Source organism: Musa acuminata, chromosome BXJ1-3 (genome assembly GCF_036884655.1).
Source record: "Musa acuminata AAA Group cultivar baxijiao chromosome BXJ1-3, Cavendish_Baxijiao_AAA, whole genome shotgun sequence".
NCBI classification, from domain to species: Eukaryota; Viridiplantae; Streptophyta; class Magnoliopsida; order Zingiberales; family Musaceae; genus Musa; species Musa acuminata.
Window position 1 is genome coordinate 7,580,418 of NC_088329.1, and position 22,341 is coordinate 7,602,758.

Sequence of the window (22,341 nt, forward strand, 5' to 3'; positions counted from 1 at the left end):
AGGACTATCAAATCCTCCTCAACCTGTATAGATGTACAGGATAAGTAGCTTTAAGGAATGAAAAAAAGATCATTTCACTGAATTGACACACTAAGTTCGTAATATTTGACTCTTCCTATTAAGTTTGACAATCGAGATGAAAGATTAACTGAGTTTGTTTATAGGATTAAAGTGAATATTCTTATTAGGTTGATATTATGTATTTCATGCTCACATGGACTAATTTCTTACCTTCTTTAAAATAAAATAAAATAAATAATTAATTACCTTTATCATATTGAATCGTGATAAATGATATCCGAACAATCTATGTCTAAAATAAATTATTTTTATTAAACGACATAACATTGTTGATGAGATTTACTATCCTTTTAATCGGTATAGCAATCATATAAATTTTGAGCAGTGAAAGAATATTGTTTGATATAATCCAAGAATAATTTTTTTTCTAAAACTGAAGAGCTGTTTATGCATATTGATTTGTAATCACATTCATTCTTATCAGTGTAAGTACTTTATCTGGTTTGGCCTAAGATATTTCCTTTATCAAGTTAATGGACTAATTAAGCATGATATACGTATCATGCTTAATTCAGAAAAAAAAAAACAAAACAAAACAAAATCTTGTTATTATTAGAAAACTATAAAATGATGTCAGAAGTAGGATTTGAACACACGCCCTCTCACAAGGACCAAAACTTGAGTCTGGCGTCTTAAACCCCTCGGTCATCCTGACTTCATATTCGATCTATTACTATATATAATATATTCTAGTATCTAAATGGTTTCACTAAAATCCCAACATTTAACTTTACAGAGATCTTTAGTCCCGTGATCAAAACTTTTGACAATTTGACTTATCCAGACTTCCTTTAAATATTAGAAAGTTATATATAGATTTCATCAACATCTAAGAGTATGGTATAATGAACTTAGCTCATACAAGATGGTATAGATTTCATCAACATATATAGATTTCATTAAGCTTTTTATATTTACATCCGCTTATCCTTTTATCTCCCAATAAAAATATATTCAGGATCTCTTATCAAATTCAAATATATAAAATATTAAAGAAGTTGTCATCCTACTTAATTGTCACTCAAACTATATGATGACAATCCTATTAGGGATTTCATATAGTATTGAGAAATGTTTGACTCTCTATGGTATTTATCGCTTATTTATCTAGATATCTCATTTGCGATCAAACTTTCACAATTCATGTATCGACCCTCCATAATTTATTGGACTATAGCGAAGCATATCCTATGATACCTTAAAGGAACCTTCAATTATAATCTTTTTCTTCGAAAACAATCAACCCCCCATCTTTATACCTTTGCTAATGTTGACAGGATAGGTAACATTGACGATAAGACATCCATATTGGTGTATATTATATTCCTCGGGGCAAATTCTATTTCTTGAAGTTTCAAGAAAAAAAAATATATATTCTACATGAAAGTCAAGTATTACAAACCTGACGTTATCAATCACTCTACTCCAATAATCTACTATGATAATATCGATGCTACTTACTTATGCTCCAATCTAGGATTTTATTCTCATATGAAGTATATTGCTATTAACTTCCACTTCAATAAAGACCAAGTTATCTAATATCAACTATGAATTTTATGGCTATATTTATGACTAATTAGTAGACTCGCCTACAAAATCATTTACTCGTAAGGTGTTTTACTCATATTACTCTGAGATTGATATCCATGATGAAAGCTTAATCTTACGGAGGTATCATAGAGAACGAATCATAAATCAAGCATCAAAGGGTTAACTAATTATGATCTAAATAAACTTATTTTTTTATAAATTTTATCATATTAATCATCCTGATTCAAGGGTAATCATATTAATTCATGAGTATGATTGGAGGACTATCAAATCCTCTTCTTGTATAGATGTATAAAATATGTAGCTTTAAGGAATGAAAAAAGATCATTTCCATTATAATAATTCTTCAGATGTTATATTCGCTGTATATGGCTTCATTTGACACCCTATTGAGTTCGTAATATTTGACTCTACATATTAAGTTCGACATTGGAGATGAAAGATTAATCGAGTTACTTTATAGGGTTAAAGTGAATATTCTCATTCGGTTGGTATTAAGTATTTCATGCTCACATGGACTAATTTCTTATATTCTTTAAAATAAAATAAATAAATAATTATCTTATCATATTCGATCGTGATAAATGATATTTGAATAATCTATGTTTAAAATAAATTATTTTTATTAAATGGTGTAACATTTTATTGATGAGATTTACTATCCTTTTAATCAGTATACAAAGATCATTTGTAATCATATAAATTTTGAGCAGAATATTGTCTAATTTAATCCAAGAATAATTTGTTTCTAAAACTTAAGAGGTGTTTATACATATTTATTTGTAATCACATTCATTCTTATCGGTGTAAGTACTTTATCTGGTTGGGCCTACGATATTTCTTTTATCAAGTTAATGGACTAATTATCATGTTGCTGAGAACTATAATCGTATATCATGCTTAATTCAGAAAACAAAAAACAAAACAAAATCTTGTTATTGTTAGAAAAAAATATAAAAAATGTCAGAAGTGGGATTTGAACCCACGCCCTCTCACGAGGACCAGAACTTGAGTCTGGCGCCTTAGACCACTCGGCCATCCTGACTTGGTTGCTAGAGTCTTTTGAATAATATTAATAATTACTTTCTTAACCTGCACAGTTAACATTGAACCCACGAGTTACCAAAGTTGGTCTGTTTCTAGCATACAAAGGATGGGGAGAAACCACCGCAGTAATCCACTCAGATCCAGAGCCATCTCCTGACACTAATCTTTATGGCACGAGAAAGGAGTAACGAGGTTGCTACTCCCTCACTCCATAGCGCTGGGGGATTAAGAGGAACACCCTTTTCCTCTCGCTTCATGCTTTATATGCTAACTTGGTGAATGAGGCTTCATCACACATGCACATAAATTGAGCCTTCTGTAGATTTATTGCACTCCTCTTACCTTATTAATGGATCAGGAGATTCATCGATACAACAATTCCATTGCTTATGCATGTTTAGACTCCCAAGTCAGCATTGCTCCAAATTTTACAGTACATAATATGGATATTTGTTCAAAACAAAATGTTCTTCAGACAAATTAGTATATGATGATCTCGACATAATTTTACTTCGAGATGCAGTGACTCTGTTTTAGCTAGAAAGGAGTGCCAACTTTTGATCGGTCATGTATTAAAGAAAATGTAGGTGGCTGACGAGTGTCAGGCTCACCGTTCAGTTGTTAGATGTACAAAGCACGAGAGATAGCAGAGTAACTTCTCTTTGCCACACTTAAGATGACCAATGAGAATAAAAGGCATCATTCCGGTAGATCAGCATCCCATCTTCAAACTTAAGATGTGCAACTTTAAGGATTAAATCAATGAGAAGAATCAAATCAGCAAATAGTTTGCAACTGTTGACTAAAATACAGAATACAGCATGCATCAGCACTTTTGGTTGACAAAAGATGTGCCGCAATGGAACAAATGCCTATCAGAAGCAATCTCTATGTGGATCCCATCTGTTTCTCTTGTAAAATATACAGATGCTCTCCGGTATGAGGAGGTATCTCTAATGACAACCACTCACCAATTGGGGAAAAATCATGCTGAAGAAGTTTGATTCCATATAACCAAGCTTAGTTGTGGAGCCAACCTAAAAATAGAGAAGAGGCTGATCTTTTGGCCAAAACTTGTGAGCCATTTGAGTACTAGCAGTTGGCAGATCATCAACAAAACACAAATCGAGACACTAATAACGATGAACTTGAATCGTGATCTTTCATGGGATCATCATTCACATATCAGCACTAGTCAGAAGATATCCCCAGTCAATCTTCATGTTCGTCTTCACCTTCTGAATCTAAAGAAATAAAAATCAAGAACATTAAAACAACAGACAGCATGGAATATGTGTAATATGGCACCTAGAAAAACAAAGGTAGACTGCTATAGAAAAGGGCAGACCATCCCAAGATAAAAACTACAAGCATTCTTGTGTATTTTGTTAATTTTCTGTAGAAATATGTTGGTCATTCATAACAAATTTGCTTTTCATATAAACGCAAATGACAGAGCACTTACCAGATCGAACATCATCACCGACATGGCCTCTAGCCTGGATTTGCTTTACAAGCATTCGGTAGATTAAAACCCACCAATAGATGTGAAGAACAAGCAGTGAGAATAGAAGAGTGTTAAAGACATAATAGTATATAGGCCCTTCAAATTTGTGCTTTGCCTTATCCAAAGTCAAGACAACTTCATAACTGCAAAACATAAGGTTAGAAAAAAATCACTGAATCTCAAAACGTCGGGTCTAATAAAAAATTCTTCAGAATACAACAGATGCAAGAAACTTCGTTGAATTTAGATTTTCTTTTTCCTTTTCACTGTGCTTCCAGAATTCTGCACCATTACCTAAGGAACTCATGGTTAGCAGTTCTTTGTCCATTGATTGTAGCATATATTGTTGAATTGTTTTTCCCATCAAGCAATGTCAAGTAGATTGAATTGTCAAAGTGAAAATAAATCTCAATGTTGCAAAACATTGGAAGTTGGAAAATTCATGCCCATTTTCATAAATATTTTAGAGTCCTACCTTGGAAGTTGGAAGCACATCCTATAGAGGCCATATGATTTCATTTAGGTGAGCTTTAGCCATATAATGAAAAAACAAATGATGCGCCTGCGCAAATTAAGCTGTTTCTAGTTCTCCTCGTTGAGTCTGTGGATGGGGCACTTAATCCTTCTTATTTTGATTTTCTACATAAACTGATGTTCAGTAAAAAAGATGTTGCATGTATTAAATGAGTCCAGGGACAAAAAGAATCTTTATCTTCCACAAACATAGATTTAATTCTCAATACCAGGCAAATATATGGAATACAAGCTGACCATTGTGGTCGCCAACCTATATAAGCTGACCATTGCAGTGTTGAAAAGCTATTTAAGCAGCATCATCTATTAAAGTAAGTCAATCAATAACACGTGGATTAGCATACGATACTTACCTTGTACTTCGGAGGATCCAGAATGGGAAGTATGTAAGACGAAGTAAAACCCATGATGCAACAAACAGAAGAAATGAAGTGTTAGCAAGCCATTCAGAGCCACTATACTTCGCCATCTTTCCCACTTCCAGAAACACATCACTTGCATCATGTATGGCTAAAACAACTGAACCAACACGTGCAAACCTGTTCAAATAGAAAGATAAAATATACATAGGCACTGAAGCTGTTAAATGAACTTTAAAAATCACTGTAGGAACATCATCATCAAAGCCTTTGTGTATCAAGGAGTTGTTTATGAACATAACGAATTCCATAAGTTGTTATTGATTGATATGCCAATTTAACACGCAAGAGCAAATTTTAGTTCACTTCTGGGCCAATCTAAATTGATAATAGAGTTCACATTGTAGCATGACTTAGAAGCAACCATTTTGTTTGATCAATTACCAAGGTTGAATAAGCTTGATTAAATTGTGTTTAGCCTGTAGTAGTAGAGCCACATAAACCTGAGGAGGTGCCCTGACATGTCCAATCCAATTTGTACATGAATACATCTTTTAGAATGGTAAGATTGCAACATAATGGCACATAATGTAAGCAATTTGTGGCCCTTTGTTATCAAAATCCTACTAGGACCACCTTACTTCACCGACTATTGTATCATCATTTAAGAGATATTTCTCACACTTTATTTATATGTTTATTTTTTATTATATTTTAATTAATCATCTCCTAGACTTGTATGTCCTTATATAATGGGGACATAGATGGGCTAGTAAATGAGACAAGTTTCTCGTATTGTTATCAATCCCTGGGATTTTTGGTCCTTGCTTCTTGTTATCTATCTTTTTTCTTTGTTTTTTTTTTTTTTTTTTTGTTCGGTGGGAATGAGATGACCACCTTGGCTAGCAATCTTATAAAGTTGGTAAATATATCCTGAGGATCACAAGGATCACAAGGATCACATCAATTGGTTGATTTTTTTTTATTGCAATTTCTGTAACTAAAAATGGAGTTCAAAACATTAGCAATCTTCCATCTTAATAGTTCATGAAGACTCCATTCTCTGAGTATCATAACTTCTGGTTCATGACAAACGTTCTACCTAAAAACAAAAAGGACCAGATTGCATTATTTTTTCTCCAATGGAAGGTTAATCAGGTAAAGCATAGTATTCATATGAGAAATATTAAAAAGTATAGAAATATACTAGAAGTTAAAAGTTGACCAACATAGCCTGCCAGCTTATAGAACATATATCTCCACGTTATCTATTTGGCAGAATGATGGTAGAAAATTAAACTATCTAATATTCAGTGTGATGGCTAACCTGAATATGTAAGACAGCACAATGAGAACCACAGTTGCTACGTGATGAGACATGGACACTCCAAAGTCGGATCGCCTTGTTTCCCAGAACATGAGGGCAAATATAGAATATGTGTAGAACCCAGCAGCAAACATGTAAACAGCCTTAAGTTTTAATCTGGATCGAAGAAATATTTGATAAGTATGCCCATATCCAATTAGGACACTATTAAAAAGAAAATTGCCAGGACAAACATAAATCTTACTTTATTTTCTGATCAGGCCAGACCTGATCTCCTGGTCCTACCCAAAAGTATCTGGTCCTTGTGAACCATGGCTCATTGTATGTAACAGACAAGGACAGAAGCTCTCCTGAAAGAAAATAAACAAACTTCCATGCTGACTCCTTAAATTTTTTGACTTTTCTTCTCTTCTCATTTTCAGCACTGAGGTTTTCATGCACCGTTTTAGGTATAAGCCATGTGGCCAATGTCTAGAGATAAAAAAAAATCTTAGATCAAAATGAGTATCTGATACTCAAAAGGTACTGAAACAATTGCTAGTGTGAATTGAACAAAGTAATGAAACATATGCAATTTATTAATCAAAGAACATAAGGAGTTTAAATAACCATCCTTACGTTGATATGAACATGTGGATCAGATTTAGTCGCATGTCTGAGTGCCTTGGTAAGAATAAAAATTTGTGCCTGAGAACAAGTTAACCAAGCTTCTATGTTGACAAGCAATCAAAATTAAGATTGACAAGACCTCAACCCATACCTAATTATGTTTGACACATAACCTAATCGGGCCTGATATCAACCACATAAATTCTTCTACAGTAGGCATCCAACTCAACCAAGCATCCATCAGGTCTTTACTCTCAGAATGGGCAGAGGTAACTCAAAAACACCCTAGATGAAAATGTTTGACTTCAATGTTGTGATAGTCAGGATTGCAGAATCGTCTTTTGGGATGGTCAGTCAATCAGGTTGTGTTTTCATTCGTCTCTACCCTGATTTCCAGCCTAGTTCCATTGTGGATTCAAGAAAAGAAAATTTTAAAATTGAAAAAGATCTGCATGTGCATGTTCAACGACTGTATTGTCAACATTAAGATACAAGATGATAAATATGTCGCAAAAGAAAACAAAGTTACACAAACTAATCAATGCTTTTGATCATTTTAAGGATCCATGTTAGATGGAATTGAAGTGGCTGTAATTACTGTAGGGTTGGACAATTCAGGATCAGATTAAATCATGAAGAAGGATCTATGCAAATTAGTTTTTATCTCGAACCCTTATAACACTTTCAACGAGGAGCAAGAATTACAATAGTTTATGTAGAGAAGTCGACTCTGTAGCAGCTTCGACATTATCAATAATGTGACCTGCTCCTAATCGGAACAGATTAGCAATCATCTTCACTTAGGATTCCAACTTCCAAAACATATAATGTTGCTGTGGAAATCAAAAACCACAAAAGGAAACAGTTTACTGTTTACAAGATCAAGTGAATGCAAAAGTCGTCATACTTTCTTCTAAGAAACTACTTGAAAAAGCCAGAAAGATCCCAAAAGTGGCAATCTTTGTTTCTCTTCAAGCAAGTTCTCACACAAACACAAGACTAGAATTCTTCTTTTCCCACAAAACCAGTTCGTTGGACAAGATTCTTTCGACAAAGAAAGGAGATCCAAGACTGCAAGCTAAGCTATTCACACATCCAAGAGTACAAACTAAGCTATTTGTGCGGACTGAAGCTCTCATCAAGCTAGTCGCAGCAAGATCGGATATTTGGCATAAATATGCACCTAAAGTCATAAAGATCCGAACTTTATGGCAATTCAGGGCTCTTAAACACACAGAACGGACACAAATCAAGCTAAAAGGGTGCCCAAATCACGCACCTCGAAGACGAACTTATCGAGGAAGAATCTGACGGTGGGGAAGAACATCGCGAAGACAGGCAGGGCCAGGAAGTCTGCGTACGCGGGGTATGACTCCTGCTCCCATGTCATCGATCGGAAAGCTTCCACCACGTCCATCTGCCACCAGATCATGGAGCCGCGAGATCCGAAGAGATCGGATTTGAGAGGCGGCCGGAGCGAATCGATGAGGTGAAACGGAACAGAAGAGCAATGAAAAGGATTTTATATTAATATCCACAATCGACTGGCGTCATGTGAAGTCTAGGAGGACAGCTTTCCGATGGCAGTTTTATGCGATCGCATGTCTCATTGTTCACCAATACATGTAGTGGTGATCGACTGGTGAATGGTCGCATCGACCTCCGTTGGAGCTCGGATTCGCCGGGTCTTGCAACCGCGTAACATGAATGAACAGTGAAATTTTGTTGTTTGATCTCAGCCGTCCATTTCTTTGATTTAATTGGACGGTGTCGATCGAGTATCAAGAACATTGGATTAGACCAGATTAAGGATTTATGATGTTGACCGAGTCTGGATGAACCTGTAGCAGGTCAACATCAAATTGACACCCGATGAATAGATCAAGACAATTTTGATTTTTCATTGAAAAGTGGGTCAAGTTCAATTACATCGAATCAATAAATTGTGTCAAAGGTCCAATTAAAGTGACTCATACATCGCAGGCATGTACAAATTGGGTCTTATTTGTGGCATATGTAACTGTCTAGATATGTGATCTCCATACCACCGTGATCCAGTTGCGATCGGACCGTTCACATCCAAAAAACATGGATGGACCCGGATAATGGACGGCTACGATAGAGTTTGATGAGGTAACCACTGGGAAGGATCCCGAAAAAGCCCTATTTCCACATCGAAGAGGGGAGACGAGCCGGAGGAAGAATGGAAGAGGAAGGTGGCGGGAAGGCACGACCGAACGAGGAGGATGAGGAGGCTACCTCGACCATGGAGGCGAGACCTAGCGAGCAAGAGCACGTCCCGTATGTCATCTGCTCCCCCTCTTCTCCGTCTTCCTCTTCTTCATCTGTCAGTCTTCTGTTTTGTTTGCTCTTCTCCTGGGAACGGCGACGAATCCGACAGGAAGTGACTCGGATCGTGCAATTTCCAGGTGAAACCTTGACTCCTCCTTCGGTCTCAACGTTCATCGGAAGCATTCGCCTTAGAAGCTTTAATATTTTGTTTCGCCTTTTCAGTGTCACCTGCAGCCAAGTTAGTCTGCCGGTTGGAGTTCTTTCAACTTCGGATTCGATATCTATTTTAGCCATACATAAACCTAATAGTCAGAATTAAAGCTAATTTCCACAAAAAATTTGTTTGGAAAAAGATTAACTTTATCTGTCAAATCTTCAAACTTCTCAGCATTTTCTTTAGATATTGATTTGAGAAAAAGTATAAAACCATACCAAAATTTTCGGGCATGAATACATCATAAGTTGATGATTATCTCTAAACCGTAGCCTTCTTGACTGTTGAACGATTCCTCAATATCTTATAATCAGTTATTTAGTTAATGTACCTGCTTAATTGCTTTCCTAGCTGGTGATGACTGGAAAATCATGTTTCAACCTTGACAGCGAAATAGATGCTGCAGAGTCTGAAGAGAAGCACCAGCGGTATGAAGCACTTTATTCCCGCCGTTTGAGGGCCAAGTACTTCTCCAAAAAGGCCCTAGATGGAGGTACAATTAAAGACTGAGCTTTTGTTCAAGTTCATCCTACGTAAATTCATTAAGTGATGAGATCACTCTCACCCTATGGCGTCCATATTTGTAGCAGGAAATCGATTTTCACTGATTCTCTAGATATGCATCTGTGTTCAAGGCTTCAAAACTAAACAATACAGCTCACTGCTGTATCTAGGTTTTAAATTTTCCACAGCGTCTTTAGTATACTTTTTATCCCCTCAATGACATAACCAAATTGCTGTTGAGTTTATTTTGAGATTAATTGTTTGGGTGTTAAACATGTTGTGTTTTCTATTTTTTTATCAATGTTATCTTGTCCTTGTTCACTTGCAATTAATGTCTTGCATTATTATTTCAGATGCACTTTCTTTTGACTTGCATGCAAGAGCCTTATTGACCACTTTTGTATGAGTTACTTATTTTCCTATAAAGGCTATGTAATTCTGTGAGGCTCTTGGCTCATAAACTAGATGATGCACTATTATTCATGATAGGCCCCAATCCAAGCTCCAAGGCTTAAGTCATACCTGATTTTGAGAGGATCTCAAAGCATCAGATAGTGTGCAAGAAGATCTTAAATGAGACTGAAACCAAATCATGAACCCTAGGAGTCTCTTGTGGATCCATGAAACCAACTCTCAGAAATCTTTTTCAAGATTGAAAGACAGCTACAGAACAATCAAACTAATGAGATTGCAAAACTAAAAAGATTATTTTATTGTATGGATCCAATAAAATCAAAGATATTGGTCCTGTTTCAGCTTAATTTTTGTTGTTCTGTTTCTTTTTTTATTTTTTGCTGCATAATTGAGATAAGGAATTCCATATTTATTTGATATCTTCTGGTAAAACATAATCAGCATCTCTTTTCTGATTTAACGTTTTGTTAGACCATGATATGCAATCTAACTTATCCATATAAATTTTTCTACTTCTGTAATCACTTATTGTACTGTCTGCATTCATCCTCAGGGGACATATATGGCCATGAAACAACTATTGATAACGAGATTATAAAGTCAAGCAGGTAAACTTCATGTTTCTTTATATTTCAAACTAATTCAATTTTAATTACTCTTTTTCTGGTCCTATTAGATGGCCCTGTACAAGATCGTTTGCCGACCCAATCAAATACATGGAAGATCAGAATCAGTCATCTTCTGAAGCAGAAACCAACGCTGCAACCGACAAGAACCAGGAACCTAAGAAAAGCTGTTAATAATGATTTGAAAGATGCTATGGTGAGATATAAGGTTATTTACAACTATGGGTTATCTTGCTGTCTCTTTCATTGCTTTCATCCTCATGGGTTATTGCAGCCAGGATACTAGGACATCAAAAGATACGGAAAGAGGTTAGCTGCCAAGACTGGCTACAAGTGTCATCATGGGGCACTCAAGCTTTCACCAAATTGATGAGGGAATTCTGCTTACATTTGAGTAGTAAAACATGAGAAATGTTGTTGGTCTACATGGATCCTCTATAATACTTATCTTGATATTTCTTATTGAACAACTATGATAAGACCACTTTATCTAAATTCTAAAATTTAAGGTTATTGCTATGGGAGACTTTTGCTGGTTTATCTTCGATAAAGTTGGTAATGGTGGATTGATTGTAGTTAAACTTAGAGAAGCAAAAAATTTATGCAGTATTTTGTGTTTATTTTTTGAAATCTGACTTAAGCGGCACTAAATAATTCTCACTTGGTTTCTTGAGCTGTTTGTTTTCTATTTAGAACTGTACAAAACTGAATCAGAGCTGCGTGCTACTGCAATATGATCCCACTTCAAGTGCAAGCAGCATACCAAGAAAGCTCCATGCATCACCTGATGGAAAACTTGTTTCTCTATAATTAGGTATTCTTATAACTTGGGTTCTTAAGAGGATTAAAGTATACAGGATGCTTCTTACAGATCGGTCAATTGTCGGAAATGTTCAAATCAGCTATTTCATTCCTCTACGGAAAGGATTTCTTTGTTACTCCATATACATAGTTCCTTCCCAAAAAGGAGGGGGGGGGGGGGGGGGGGGGGGGTTTCGATGCAGTAAAGTTGATAAAGGGTAGATAACCTGATATTAGATATATATTAAATATGTTAGGAAATAAATTTTAACCAAGAGATGTGACAATTCCTTACAATGTTAAAAAGGATCTGTAAGCACATTATTCAAAATATTTGTTTTATTTTATTCAAATATGCCGAAAGCTAAAGCGCTTCTCCTGTTCCCAACTGTCACTGCCTCTTATGACTCTCATTCATCACAATCCGAAGCAGCGTCCCAATGCTTTCAGCAGCCTCAATTCCCGTCCTTTCCGCTCCCGTACCCGTCTCAATACCAGCAACATCAGTGGCAAAGCCACCCCCTCCGCCTCCGAACACCAACCTCTCCCTCCTCCACCTCTGCACCCACCTCCAAGAAGCCACCCAAGTCCATGCTCTCATGGTCAAGACCTCTCAAACCGCCGACCCCTACTCGGCCGGCCGCCTCGCCGAATTCTACGCCCTCTCCGACCGAGGCAGCCTCGAGCACGCCGAGAAGATCCTCGATTCGTTCCCACACCACCCGCCCACCTTCGTTTGCAACACCCTGATGCGTGCCTACTCTGAGAGGCGGAATCCCCTCCTCTCCATTAATCTTTATCGCCGGATGCTCGTGGATGCGGTGGAGGCGGATCGCTTCACCTTCACGTTCACGCTCAAGGCGTGCACGCAGCTGTGCGCGCTTGCGATCGGCATGCAGATCCACGCGCAGGTCGTCAAGCACGGTTTGGAGTCCAACGCTCATATCCGCAATAAGCTCATCCACCTGTATGCTGTTTCCGGCCGGATTCGTGATGCCCGCAAGGTGTTTGATGGAAGCACTGAACCGGATGTTGTTGCATGGAACAGCATGTTGCAAGGGTATGCTGACATGGATGATGGTGAGAATCTTCACAATCTATTTGACAGCATGCCGGCTCGTGATGTGGTATCTTGGAATACGATGATCGCATACTACATTGAAGCGGGCGAATTTGAGGAAGCCATTTTGATGTTTCGGTTGATGCAACAAAGCAGCGAGTGTGGACTAAATAGAGTGACTCTGATTAGTGTTCTTTCTGCTGTGACCCAGTTGGGAGCATTGGGCCAGGGTCAGTGGGTGCATGCATACATCAAGAGACATGCCATTGAGCTCGATGAGAACCTTAGTTCAGCACTGATCAATATGTACTCAAAATGTGGGTGCATTGAAGGTGCAATTTATTCATTTGAGACGACGCATCGGAGAAGTGTGGATACTTGGAATGCGATGATAGGCTGTTTCACAGCAAATGGCTGCAGTTTAAGAGCCATTGATCTATTCTCCAAGATGGAGGCTTCTGGTCTGATGCCGAATAAGATCACCTTCACCTGTGTTTTGAATGCTTGCAGTCATGGAGGGTTGGTTGATAGAGGCATCAGATATTTTGAGAAGATGAGTAATGTTTATGGCATCGAACCTGATGTTGGTCATTATGGGTGCATGGTGGATCTTTTCAGCCGTGCAGGTTTATTCGAAAAGGCTGAGGAGATCATCCAACGAATGCCAATTGAACCTGATAAAGTCATGTGGAAGGCCGTAGTAGGTGCTTGTAGAGTTAACAAAAACTATGAGTTGGGCGAGAAGGCTGGACTTAAGCTTATTGAAATAGATCCTGATGACAATGCTGGATATGTGCTGCTATCGAACATATATGCAATGTCTAACAATTGGAATGGGGTTTATAGGGTGAGGAAGCTGATGCATGATAGAGGCATAAAGAAGGTACCTGGTTGCAGTTCTATAGAACTGGATGGCCTGGTCCATGAATTCATCGCTGGGGATGCAGCTCATGCTAGAAAGAAAGAGATATATAAGATGCTTGATGAGATGGCTCAGAAGTTGAAGCGTGCAGGATATGAACCTGATACGACACAGGTTTTGCTTGACATTGAAGAGGCAGATGTGAAGGAGAGCTCTCTGGCTCTTCACAGCGAGAAGCTGGCAGTAGCCTACGGACTCATCAGCACCAGCCCAGGTGCCACCATTAGGGTGGTGAAGAACCTCCGCATATGTGGGGATTGTCATTCAGCATTGAAACTTCTCAGTCAGATTTATGACAGGAATATAATCGTCAGAGATGCAAACCGTTTTCATCACTTCAACAGAGGATCCTGTTCTTGCATGGACTACTGGTGATATACAGCTACTAATTGAAATTATATACGTACAGAAGAATTTCTTTCCCTTCACTGAAGAGTGTACATACGGGGAATCATATGAATGATGCAGCAAACTTCATTGGATGGATCAATGAGCCTTTATCTTCTTACATGAAACTGCCACCTCTGTTCCTATAATTCATCTTCAATCATCTTTCCCTCTGGAATTGGGATAACTTATCTTCAGATTATCACATTCTATGAGATACCTGTCTGCTAAAGACCTTCATTTTCCTCCAGTGGTGCTATTACTAGTTCTTATTCCAGCTTGACATTGGCTTCGGAAGTGCCCTAACTGCCTGTTGTCTTCACAAATACTGATTGGTTTTGGGGTGAAATCGAGTTGCTTGGTTTGTATGTTTATAAGGTACATAAGCATCCAGTCATATCTTGTCAGATGAGACCCCTTATTATTTGCTAAAATATTTTTTATTAGCAGAGAATAGACTGTAAAGTTGCTTTCTTGATTGAGGAAACTATCTTTGTATCTATTTGCTGTATACATTGATCCTTCCTAAATTTCACATTGACAAGAGTCTGGTTTTGCTCAATATTCTTTAGTTTATTAAATAAGGTTGGATTTAGTTTGAGCTGGGATTTATATGTTGAGGTTGAATAAGCCCCATTCAACCTGAGTTGGCTAGGGGTTGAGATTTTTCAAACCTAATACACAAGCCAAAATTAAGAAAAGGAGAAGAAGAAGAAGATATAATCTTGCCTGGCCCAATAATTGTGTTGGATAAGCCTGGTTTGGGTCAACAAAAGCCAGGTTGCAGCTCTTCAGCATGTTGACAGAGTCTTCCATTTGAAGGAACTGAAGAAAAGAGAGGGTCTGCAGTGTAGCAAGTACATCACATATGACACACAAGTGCTGTGATCCATCGTCGTCGAGGTGTTTGATGAAAAGCTAAAGTCGAACCGTGCGCGTGAGACCTCAAAAGGAGCCCAACGCCATCCTCCTTCGCTTTTAGATGGATTTGTTCCCAAGCTTTAGCTTTCCTAAAAGGAGCGCCATGCCACCTTCCTCCATCATGCATTTGTCTGTGTTAGCCACAACGCAGCGTAGCTCATGCACAACCAACCCTTCCATCCTTTCTCTCACGCAGTCATGTTGCACCACACAAAGGCAATGGTTGAGTTAGGATGGATCCACACGATCTGAGCCCATCCATCAAAAGAACACAACCATCAACCATCATTTCCGTGACTTGAATTCTGATCATCAAAATCATCGAAAAGAAAATGATGTTAAAAAATTCGATTGTCGAGACGAAATATCGATAGTCAACTAATCGGATGAAAATTATTATAATAGATCTTAGTAAAAAAGGAAGAAAAAAAATGAACTCCTTCCAAGAAAAAACTCTTCTTTTTTTCCCACCCCTACCTCAGAATCTATATTTAAAAGAGTTCTCCTAAAAACCCTAATGATCATATAAATATATATTTCAATCATGAAGGGAACACAAGTTTACATGGCAAAGGAATTCACATCACATCCCAACAAAACCTGTAGCCTCACCCAGATAAGGCCTACAGGAAAAACCCCAAGAATATAGTCTTTGAAGACTTTTTCCTTGTGAATCCATCATTCTTTTTCCTCTCTCCTTGCAAGCAAAGGCACATCCTCTAACTTCCATACTTGCTCATCTAAATGTTCAAATATACACTAAAATAACATCTTAATATCTTCTCCTCATCATCCTTTGGTTTTGTGTCATATCATAATTTTGAGGAGGAGAAGTAAAAGGGAGGTAAAAGAACAAAGGAAAAGGAAGGTCTTATCAGCCAAACCTCATCAGTACAGACCATGTTCCTGAATGCTTGCTTTGTCATCACACTAAGGATTAGCATTTACACTTGGTAATTAACAAACCAAAGTGTGAAGAAGGCTTGAGTAATCTAAAGCTAAGTCTCTAAACTTGCTCGAGTCCCAAGGTCACCTTATGATGAAATGAGAGAGGAAGAGTTGAGGTTCTCGGTAAACTCATCTGTTGGAATCAGAGACTGTCTCAGAAAAATGCATGCACAAGTCATTGGGATGGTCCTGCTAGTACTATCTGCAACATAAACAATGACTCCCCATCTATCTTCTCACCCTCTTTCTTAACCAATATTTTGATCTTCCTACTCGTTCTCTTTTTTTCTTTTTTCTATGATGATTGAAAAAGACAACCAGTGCCAACAATGTGAAACTATCTCCTTCTCAGACAGAATTTTGAACCTAGTTATGGATGAATGTAATGAATTCCACCAAGAAAATTATGTACTTAATTGGTTGGTTACTCGCATTAGGATCAACAAATTCTTTGATCTGCAGAGGAATTTATATGCTCCGGATGTAGTTAACAGGCACCTGTTCATTATATTTGGGCTATTTATGAATGAAGACTACCTGCATCAAGGCTGTTTGTGACTGTGGAGTAGATGATAAAACAGGTTTATGAACTGACCTCATAAAGAAGAAGAACCTTGCCATATGAACATGGTTAGATGCTTGCTTAAATGTTGCATTAGTCTTCAATCATAAAAAAAGGTAGGAAATTGTAGACCATGTCAGATTGCACCGCCCAATTTACAGCATCCGGAGAATAACAAATTCAAGGGACTTGAAGATATATGAGGTCAGTTTCATCTCAATCTATGGGGAAATGCCAGTTATCATCCTGCTGAGCTTGGTTAGATATTGTCATGTAGGGTGAGTAACGAGAAAACCTCTTAGATTTGCTGAATCTTTTATTAACCTCCCGAGGTTAATAAAAGGCAAGTCCGTTACGTTGCTTCACACGCACCCCTATGTCCATTATCTCTCATCATTGTTTCAGATGGACCACCAAAAAATTTACTGTGGATATATATACATAAGCTGAGCATTCCAAAGAAGAAAAATGTCGATTTTGGATTTGCTTCCTCATGTATAGTTTCTTTGATTTGTGGTATGCCTTTGAACTGAACAGCTCTACTGGAAGGACATTGAAAGAAGAGCATTCCAGCTCATAAGAACAGGTAGTAATTTGGTTTGAATTACAAGTTAATATAAGTTCAAGCAAGTGATCGTCAAAACCTTCTTGGTGCCATTAATGTTCAGTCTAGTGGATTGCTCGTATGATGTAAGATCTTTAAAACCAGAGGTGTTAAGTTGAAATGGAATGCAGTAAGTACATTGGTTCCAGTCCTGAAGTTTCCTACAATTCCAAATGATCCAAATGATTGTGGCAGAACCTTTTGAGATCCTAAACATGATATCACTGGAATGGTTGGCAATGTCAGGTTGCTAGCTAGCTCGAAGCTTGTAATAAGGCAAGTAAAGAGGGAAAAACAAAGCTAAGCATCAGAATAAAATAATGCAAGCTAAAGAAAACCTGGTATTATAATGTTGCTTTGGAATAAAGAAACTGACAGGGGTGAGTTGGAGGGAGTCAGGAGTGTCTTCCTATAGATTTTGGATCATCCCCAATGTTGGTGTAAGCAATGGCAGCAGCCAATCCATTTGGTTGCAAAATTGTGACAGAAACTTCAAAGATTAATCTCTCTTAAGTGCATCATGAAGAAATCTTAGCACTGTAACATTTACTGATTTATGAATCTGGCCTTTTTTTTTTGTAATGAGACAAGAATAGCTACTGTAGAGTGGCATTGGTTCTGTAGAGTGATACCTTTAACCAGACCAACTTTGATTCATTTCACTGCTATGGTTGCTGAGAAGAGGGGAGACACTGTAAGGCCTAATCTTTTCACCTCTGGTTACAGCTGGTACTTGTGTCCTTTGTTCAACTCCTTGGGTTTTGGAATCTTTGGCCTGACACATTATTCATTTCTCCATCTCTTATATTGTGTGATATGCAAGCATCGGATGATACAGCTCTTTTAGATCCTTTTTGCTGTTGAAATCTGGGTTTTATGAGTTCTGGCTTATATGGTTGTCTGCCTTCTGTCCTAATGCCATTTATCCATTTTCTTTGATTCATGTATCTTGTTGTGGTGAGTGTGTTCAGTACGTAAATTCTGCTTTTTACAGATTCAGGAACTTTCTCTTTCACCTGCTTCATGTTTATCTTTGTGAGCTTATGATCCATTCTATTGGGCAGTGACATTAGACTGACCGAGATCGAAGTCAGTAAGTAGTCGTTCTTTGCTGGCTTGCCTTGATAGATCTAGGTTGTGTATAAGAGGCATTGGTATGGATATGCATGGAAAAGATGGGTGTAACTCACTCAAGAATGAGGATAATCTGGACTACAACTACTCTGGGAATTCTTCTGATTGGCAACAATGCAATCCATCCATAGGTTGTTTGGATTCTGGAAATCCTTCGGCCGCTGTTAGCCAAGGAAATCAGATTGGTTCCACCCCATGCTCATCGATTTCCATGGCTGACCCTTTCAGTGCTGGTCTTTGGAACCTGTCCACAGAATCAACAAGCTTGGATTTGTGCAAAGATAAGTTGCAGGGGAGCAGCAATCAAATCACCGGGAATTCGATGTCGGTCGGAGGAACTCTATTACAAACTGGTTCTGGAGTTCTTCACCAAAGTCTATCACATTTCCCATCCGATTCAGCTTTCATCGAGAGGGCTGCAAGGTTTTCATGCTTCGGTGGTAGTGATTTAGGTGGCTTGATGAATCCTTATAGCGCAGCTCAATCACAAAGTCCTCATTCTAATGCTTCAAGAGAGAGCTCCGGAGTTCAGATTCAGAAGAATGAAATCAACATGATGGAAGCTGTCAGGGGTGCCTCATTGTCTACCACTGACCATGGATCAAAGGAAAAGGATAATTCACATGCAGCTGGGAATTCTTCTTCCACACTGCCTGCCGCTATGAAACGGAAAAGAACCAGTGAGGTAGTTCTTATCCCATTTCTCTCCCACATTCTTTTGTCTCTTCTCCATCGATCACAAGTAGGCATCTTAAGGAACACTACATTGTAGGACATGGCATTAGATCAAGCAAAGGTGGCCTCACAGATATCTGGTGAAATGGGTGATGACAATATGGAACTCGAAAAGAAAGCCGAGCACAACAGTTCAACTGCTGCAACTTCCAGGCCCGGAGGGAAGCAGGTCAAAGATAGCAATGAATCGTCGAAGGAAGATTTCATCCACATCAGAGCAAGGCGTGGCCAGGCAACAAACAGCCATAGCCTTGCAGAAAGAGTAAGATCCTGACTCCTATACAGATTTCTTGTTCACCAGTCTACAATTATTTCATTTGGTCTATATCGATCCATATTTATCTTAGGTGAGAAGGGAAAAGATCAACGAGCGAATGAAGCTTCTTCAAGATCTTGTTCCTGGTTGCAGCAAGGTAGCTTTCTTGAATTGTCTTCCGAATTCAACATATGAAGCCTGTTCTAAGAATTATTGGTACTGCCAACATTTGAATATAGGTCACGGGAAAGGCAATGATGCTTGACGAGATCATCAACTATGTTCAGTCACTACAACAGCAGGTTGAGGTATGATTTATGATCTAAACACGTTTTGTTATGCCTTGAGACATGAAACCTCTGCTGAAGAGTTGACGATTTCTTTCATTCTTTTCATTGCCAGTTTCTGTCAATGAAGCTTGCAGCTATTAATCCGAGGCTGGATATCGACATCGAGGCTGTACTTTCGAAATATGTAAGTGGCAGCAACCTTTGATCTGGTGAAACTAGAAATTTTTTGTTGCTTCCACTGCAGAAGTGTTCATCATCTGCTTGTTTATTTAACAGATGAGTGATGCTTATTATCATTGCATCAAAGCCACTCATTCATTTGGGTAATCCACTCTCATATTCTTCCATATGACAGCTGCTTCAGACCTGCAACGGCCCCCCAGCTGCCATGGGTTCCTCATCAGGCATTGTTCGTCCTCCTCCATTACATCCATCTCAACAGGGTCTGGCTCAAGCTGGGTTATCAGGCAATGTAAATCTGCCTGATCTATTTAGAAGATCGATAAATGCTCAAATGACTGCACCACAGGGATACAAAGAAGCAAAAATGCAGGTATACTCGCTTGTCTGGTCATATTCTTACAGCATCATGGATTGATTTCATAGACTTCTATTCTGTGTGATATCAGAATACAATAGTTATCAGTTCATAACTTATAATGATACTTCCAAAATCCTAAGATGAAAAAAATGAGTTCAATAAAAAGGAAACAGAAGGATCTAAGAAAATGTTGAAGAAATTCAAGACACAATGCACAACTTTCATTGATGAAAATGCTAACCAGTTGAATCATAATCCTCCTTTTACTATGATAGCAAATGTGGATTTTACAGCTGATATTGGTGAAAAATGCGGCCCCGATTTTCTTTGCAGTTAAATTTGCAGCTGTATATTGCATTCAAATCAACTTTTGTTCAACTTGGTCAAGACTTCAGCTGAACTTGAAGAAAAAACCTTTCTTAATCATTTATCACTCTCTTGTTTTATGTGAAATAATCACTCATCTATAAAATGTTAACATCTCCATAACTCTACCGCATTGTGATTTCTCTTATCACTAGTTCAGTTTTTATTTCTCTTGTTCAATCCAAGAAGGAACCCTATCTTCTTTTCAGAAACCTGTATGTTAGTTCCGCATCAAGGAAACAACCAACTTGTTGGATTCATCAGAAACTCAACAATTTATGAACTTAATGTGCATCTACCTATGTTGTCACATCACATAATCATCAGCTAATGATAAATATTTACAATTTATAGTTTCTAGTTCTTGGTGGCACTTAGCTCTGCTTTATGTGCAGGTTCCTAATGCATGGGATGAAGAGCTCCACAATGTTATGCAAATGGCATACAATGGCACTGTCAATCTCAATACTCACAGAGTTCAACAGTAAACCTCAATATGTGCATGCAGTATCCGATCATGATTCTGCAGTTGTTGCTGACTGAACTGAGAGTTGCAAAGGCTCCAACAAAAACTTCACTATTGCCTTTGAACATCTTGTGCTTATTGGTTTTCGGGTCGATCTTCTGCTAGAAAATTATGAAAGATTAAGGGGAAGATGCAAGCTGCACACTCATCTGGAAAACCATATTTCTCACTGAATAAATCTGAATCCTGAAGTGGTTTTGGTTGCCTGTTGTGTAAAGCAATTTGAGAGTTTCCTCTCCAATCTTCAATTGCATTCTCAGCTGAATATGTTGTACTCTGCCAATTAAATTTAAGAAATAGCATAATTAAGTGGGCATGAAGTTTCTCTATCCACAATCAGAAGTGAAAGTTTGTAATCAGAACTTCAGAAGCTCAGATTGATTATTAGCAGACTGCAAAATAAGTTACATTCAGAATGTAAAGTACAAACAGTGAAGAAAAAAAGAAATAATAGTAACATTTGAATGGAAAAAAAAGTAAAAAAATTTATAATAGTATCAACGTAATACTAGTTCAAGATTAAATTGAATAGAAAAAAAATTAAGATGAAAGTATATATATATATATATATATATATATATATATATATATATATATATATATATATATATATATATATATATATTACTCTTTTCAAAATGAAAAATACTTACAAGATCTTGAATTACTCTAAGTCTTCAGCCATTTAATTCTAAACACTTAAAGATCTACACATATAGATGATCATCTATTTATAGGTGTATGATAATAATTTAAACCAAGAGACCCTTATCTTTAAAACTCTATCTAATCAATTTATTAAAAAGATAAAAGATAAAAAATCTTAAAATCCTTTGAAAGATAATATTTTAAATCTTAAAAATATATATTTTTGAAGATAAATCTCTGTTTATTTCTCCGTGACTTTAATGATTTCTTAAAACAACTTTTCGAAATGAAATGATGTTCAATTTCAATATACTTAGTTCTTACATGATAAATTAAATTTATAATCAATTTTAAAACACTTTGATTATCAAACTATAAAATAATTGGTTTGTTAATTTGATAGTAAATGTTATTGATCAAATGTTTTAACTATATACATTCTTGAGCAGCAAGTAAATAAGTATGTATGTAACTAAAAGATAACTAAAAGTAGATCTATTGCATGGTTATTAATCAATTGCATGGTTATTATTTCTTACTATACTATGAGATATCATATAAAAAGATAACTA

General features: G+C 37.3%; 4 protein-coding genes and 1 non-coding gene across 6 annotated transcripts; 3 read left to right on the top strand and 2 right to left on the bottom strand.

Moving 5' to 3' along the window:
• Positions 1–2,596: 2,596 nt before the first annotated feature.
• On the bottom strand, positions 2,597–2,680 carry TRNAL-CAA (transfer RNA leucine (anticodon CAA)). Its single transcript has one exon. It is a non-coding gene; the product is annotated as a tRNA-Leu (tRNA).
• Positions 2,681–3,445: 765 nt separating this feature from the next.
• LOC135619853 (ASC1-like protein 1) lies at positions 3,446–8,524 on the bottom strand. The gene is made up of 6 exons (XM_065122274.1): positions 8,298–8,524; positions 6,654–6,880; positions 6,410–6,565; positions 5,077–5,262; positions 4,148–4,332; positions 3,446–3,926 (listed from the first exon to the last, which is right to left on the bottom strand). Exons 1-6 carry the CDS (start codon positions 8,448–8,450, stop codon positions 3,895–3,897), a joined length of 939 nt encoding a protein of 312 aa, XP_064978346.1. The 5' UTR covers positions 8,451–8,524; the 3' UTR covers positions 3,446–3,894.
• Positions 8,525–9,153: 629 nt separating this feature from the next.
• Positions 9,154–11,587, top strand: LOC135619860 (uncharacterized). Its single transcript, XM_065122285.1, has 5 exons — positions 9,154–9,319; positions 9,914–10,017; positions 10,996–11,050; positions 11,119–11,264; positions 11,343–11,587. The coding sequence occupies exons 1-4, from the start codon at positions 9,222–9,224 to the stop codon at positions 11,240–11,242; spliced, it is 381 nt and encodes a 126-aa protein (XP_064978357.1). The 5' UTR covers positions 9,154–9,221; the 3' UTR covers positions 11,243–11,264; positions 11,343–11,587.
• A 670-nt stretch (positions 11,588–12,257) lies between these two features.
• LOC103977845 (pentatricopeptide repeat-containing protein At5g48910-like) lies at positions 12,258–14,800 on the top strand. The gene has a single exon (XM_009393480.3). It carries the CDS (start codon positions 12,310–12,312, stop codon positions 14,224–14,226), a length of 1,917 nt encoding a protein of 638 aa, XP_009391755.1. The 5' UTR covers positions 12,258–12,309; the 3' UTR covers positions 14,227–14,800.
• A 2,986-nt stretch (positions 14,801–17,786) lies between these two features.
• LOC135582911 (transcription factor bHLH49-like) lies at positions 17,787–21,448 on the top strand. 2 transcript variants are annotated; one of them, XM_065149049.1, is made up of 8 exons: positions 17,792–18,230; positions 18,338–19,092; positions 19,180–19,404; positions 19,490–19,555; positions 19,638–19,706; positions 19,801–19,872; positions 20,044–20,241; positions 20,991–21,448. In XM_065149049.1, exons 2-8 carry the CDS (start codon positions 18,430–18,432, stop codon positions 21,081–21,083), a joined length of 1,386 nt encoding a protein of 461 aa, XP_065005121.1. In that variant the 5' UTR covers positions 17,792–18,230; positions 18,338–18,429; the 3' UTR covers positions 21,084–21,448. The 2 variants fall into 2 exon arrangements, with proteins under 2 accessions (XP_065005129.1, XP_065005121.1); XM_065149057.1 differs by lacking the exon at positions 20,991–21,448 and having other exon boundaries at positions 17,787–18,230; positions 19,965–20,099.
• Positions 21,449–22,341: the final 893 nt, after the last annotated feature.

Excerpts from the sequence above, each read along its gene's own strand:
- LOC135619853 (XM_065122274.1), bottom strand. The coding sequence starts at position 8,450 with ATGATCTGGTGGCAGATGGACGTGGTGGAAGCTTTCCGATCGATGACA. Across the intron at positions 5,263-6,409 it reads GTGCTGTCTTACATATTCAG|GTTTGCACGTGTTGGTTCAG; the intron begins GTTAGCCATCAC and ends CTATTTGAACAG. Across the intron at positions 4,333-5,076 it reads TGGATCCTCCGAAGTACAAG|TTATGAAGTTGTCTTGACTT; the intron begins GTAAGTATCGTA and ends TATGTTTTGCAG.
- LOC135619860 (XM_065122285.1), top strand. The coding sequence starts at position 9,222 with ATGGAAGAGGAAGGTGGCGGGAAGGCACGACCGAACGAGGAGGATGAG. Across the intron at positions 9,320-9,913 it reads AGCGAGCAAGAGCACGTCCC|CGAAATAGATGCTGCAGAGT; the intron begins GTATGTCATCTG and ends CAACCTTGACAG. Across the intron at positions 10,018-10,995 it reads CAAAAAGGCCCTAGATGGAG|GGGACATATATGGCCATGAA; the intron begins GTACAATTAAAG and ends ATTCATCCTCAG.
- LOC103977845 (XM_009393480.3), top strand. The coding sequence starts at position 12,310 with ATGCTTTCAGCAGCCTCAATTCCCGTCCTTTCCGCTCCCGTACCCGTC.
- LOC135582911 (XM_065149049.1), top strand. The coding sequence starts at position 18,430 with ATGGATATGCATGGAAAAGATGGGTGTAACTCACTCAAGAATGAGGAT. Across the intron at positions 19,556-19,637 it reads TTGTTCCTGGTTGCAGCAAG|GTCACGGGAAAGGCAATGAT; the intron begins GTAGCTTTCTTG and ends ATTTGAATATAG. Across the intron at positions 19,707-19,800 it reads CACTACAACAGCAGGTTGAG|TTTCTGTCAATGAAGCTTGC; the intron begins GTATGATTTATG and ends TTTCATTGCCAG.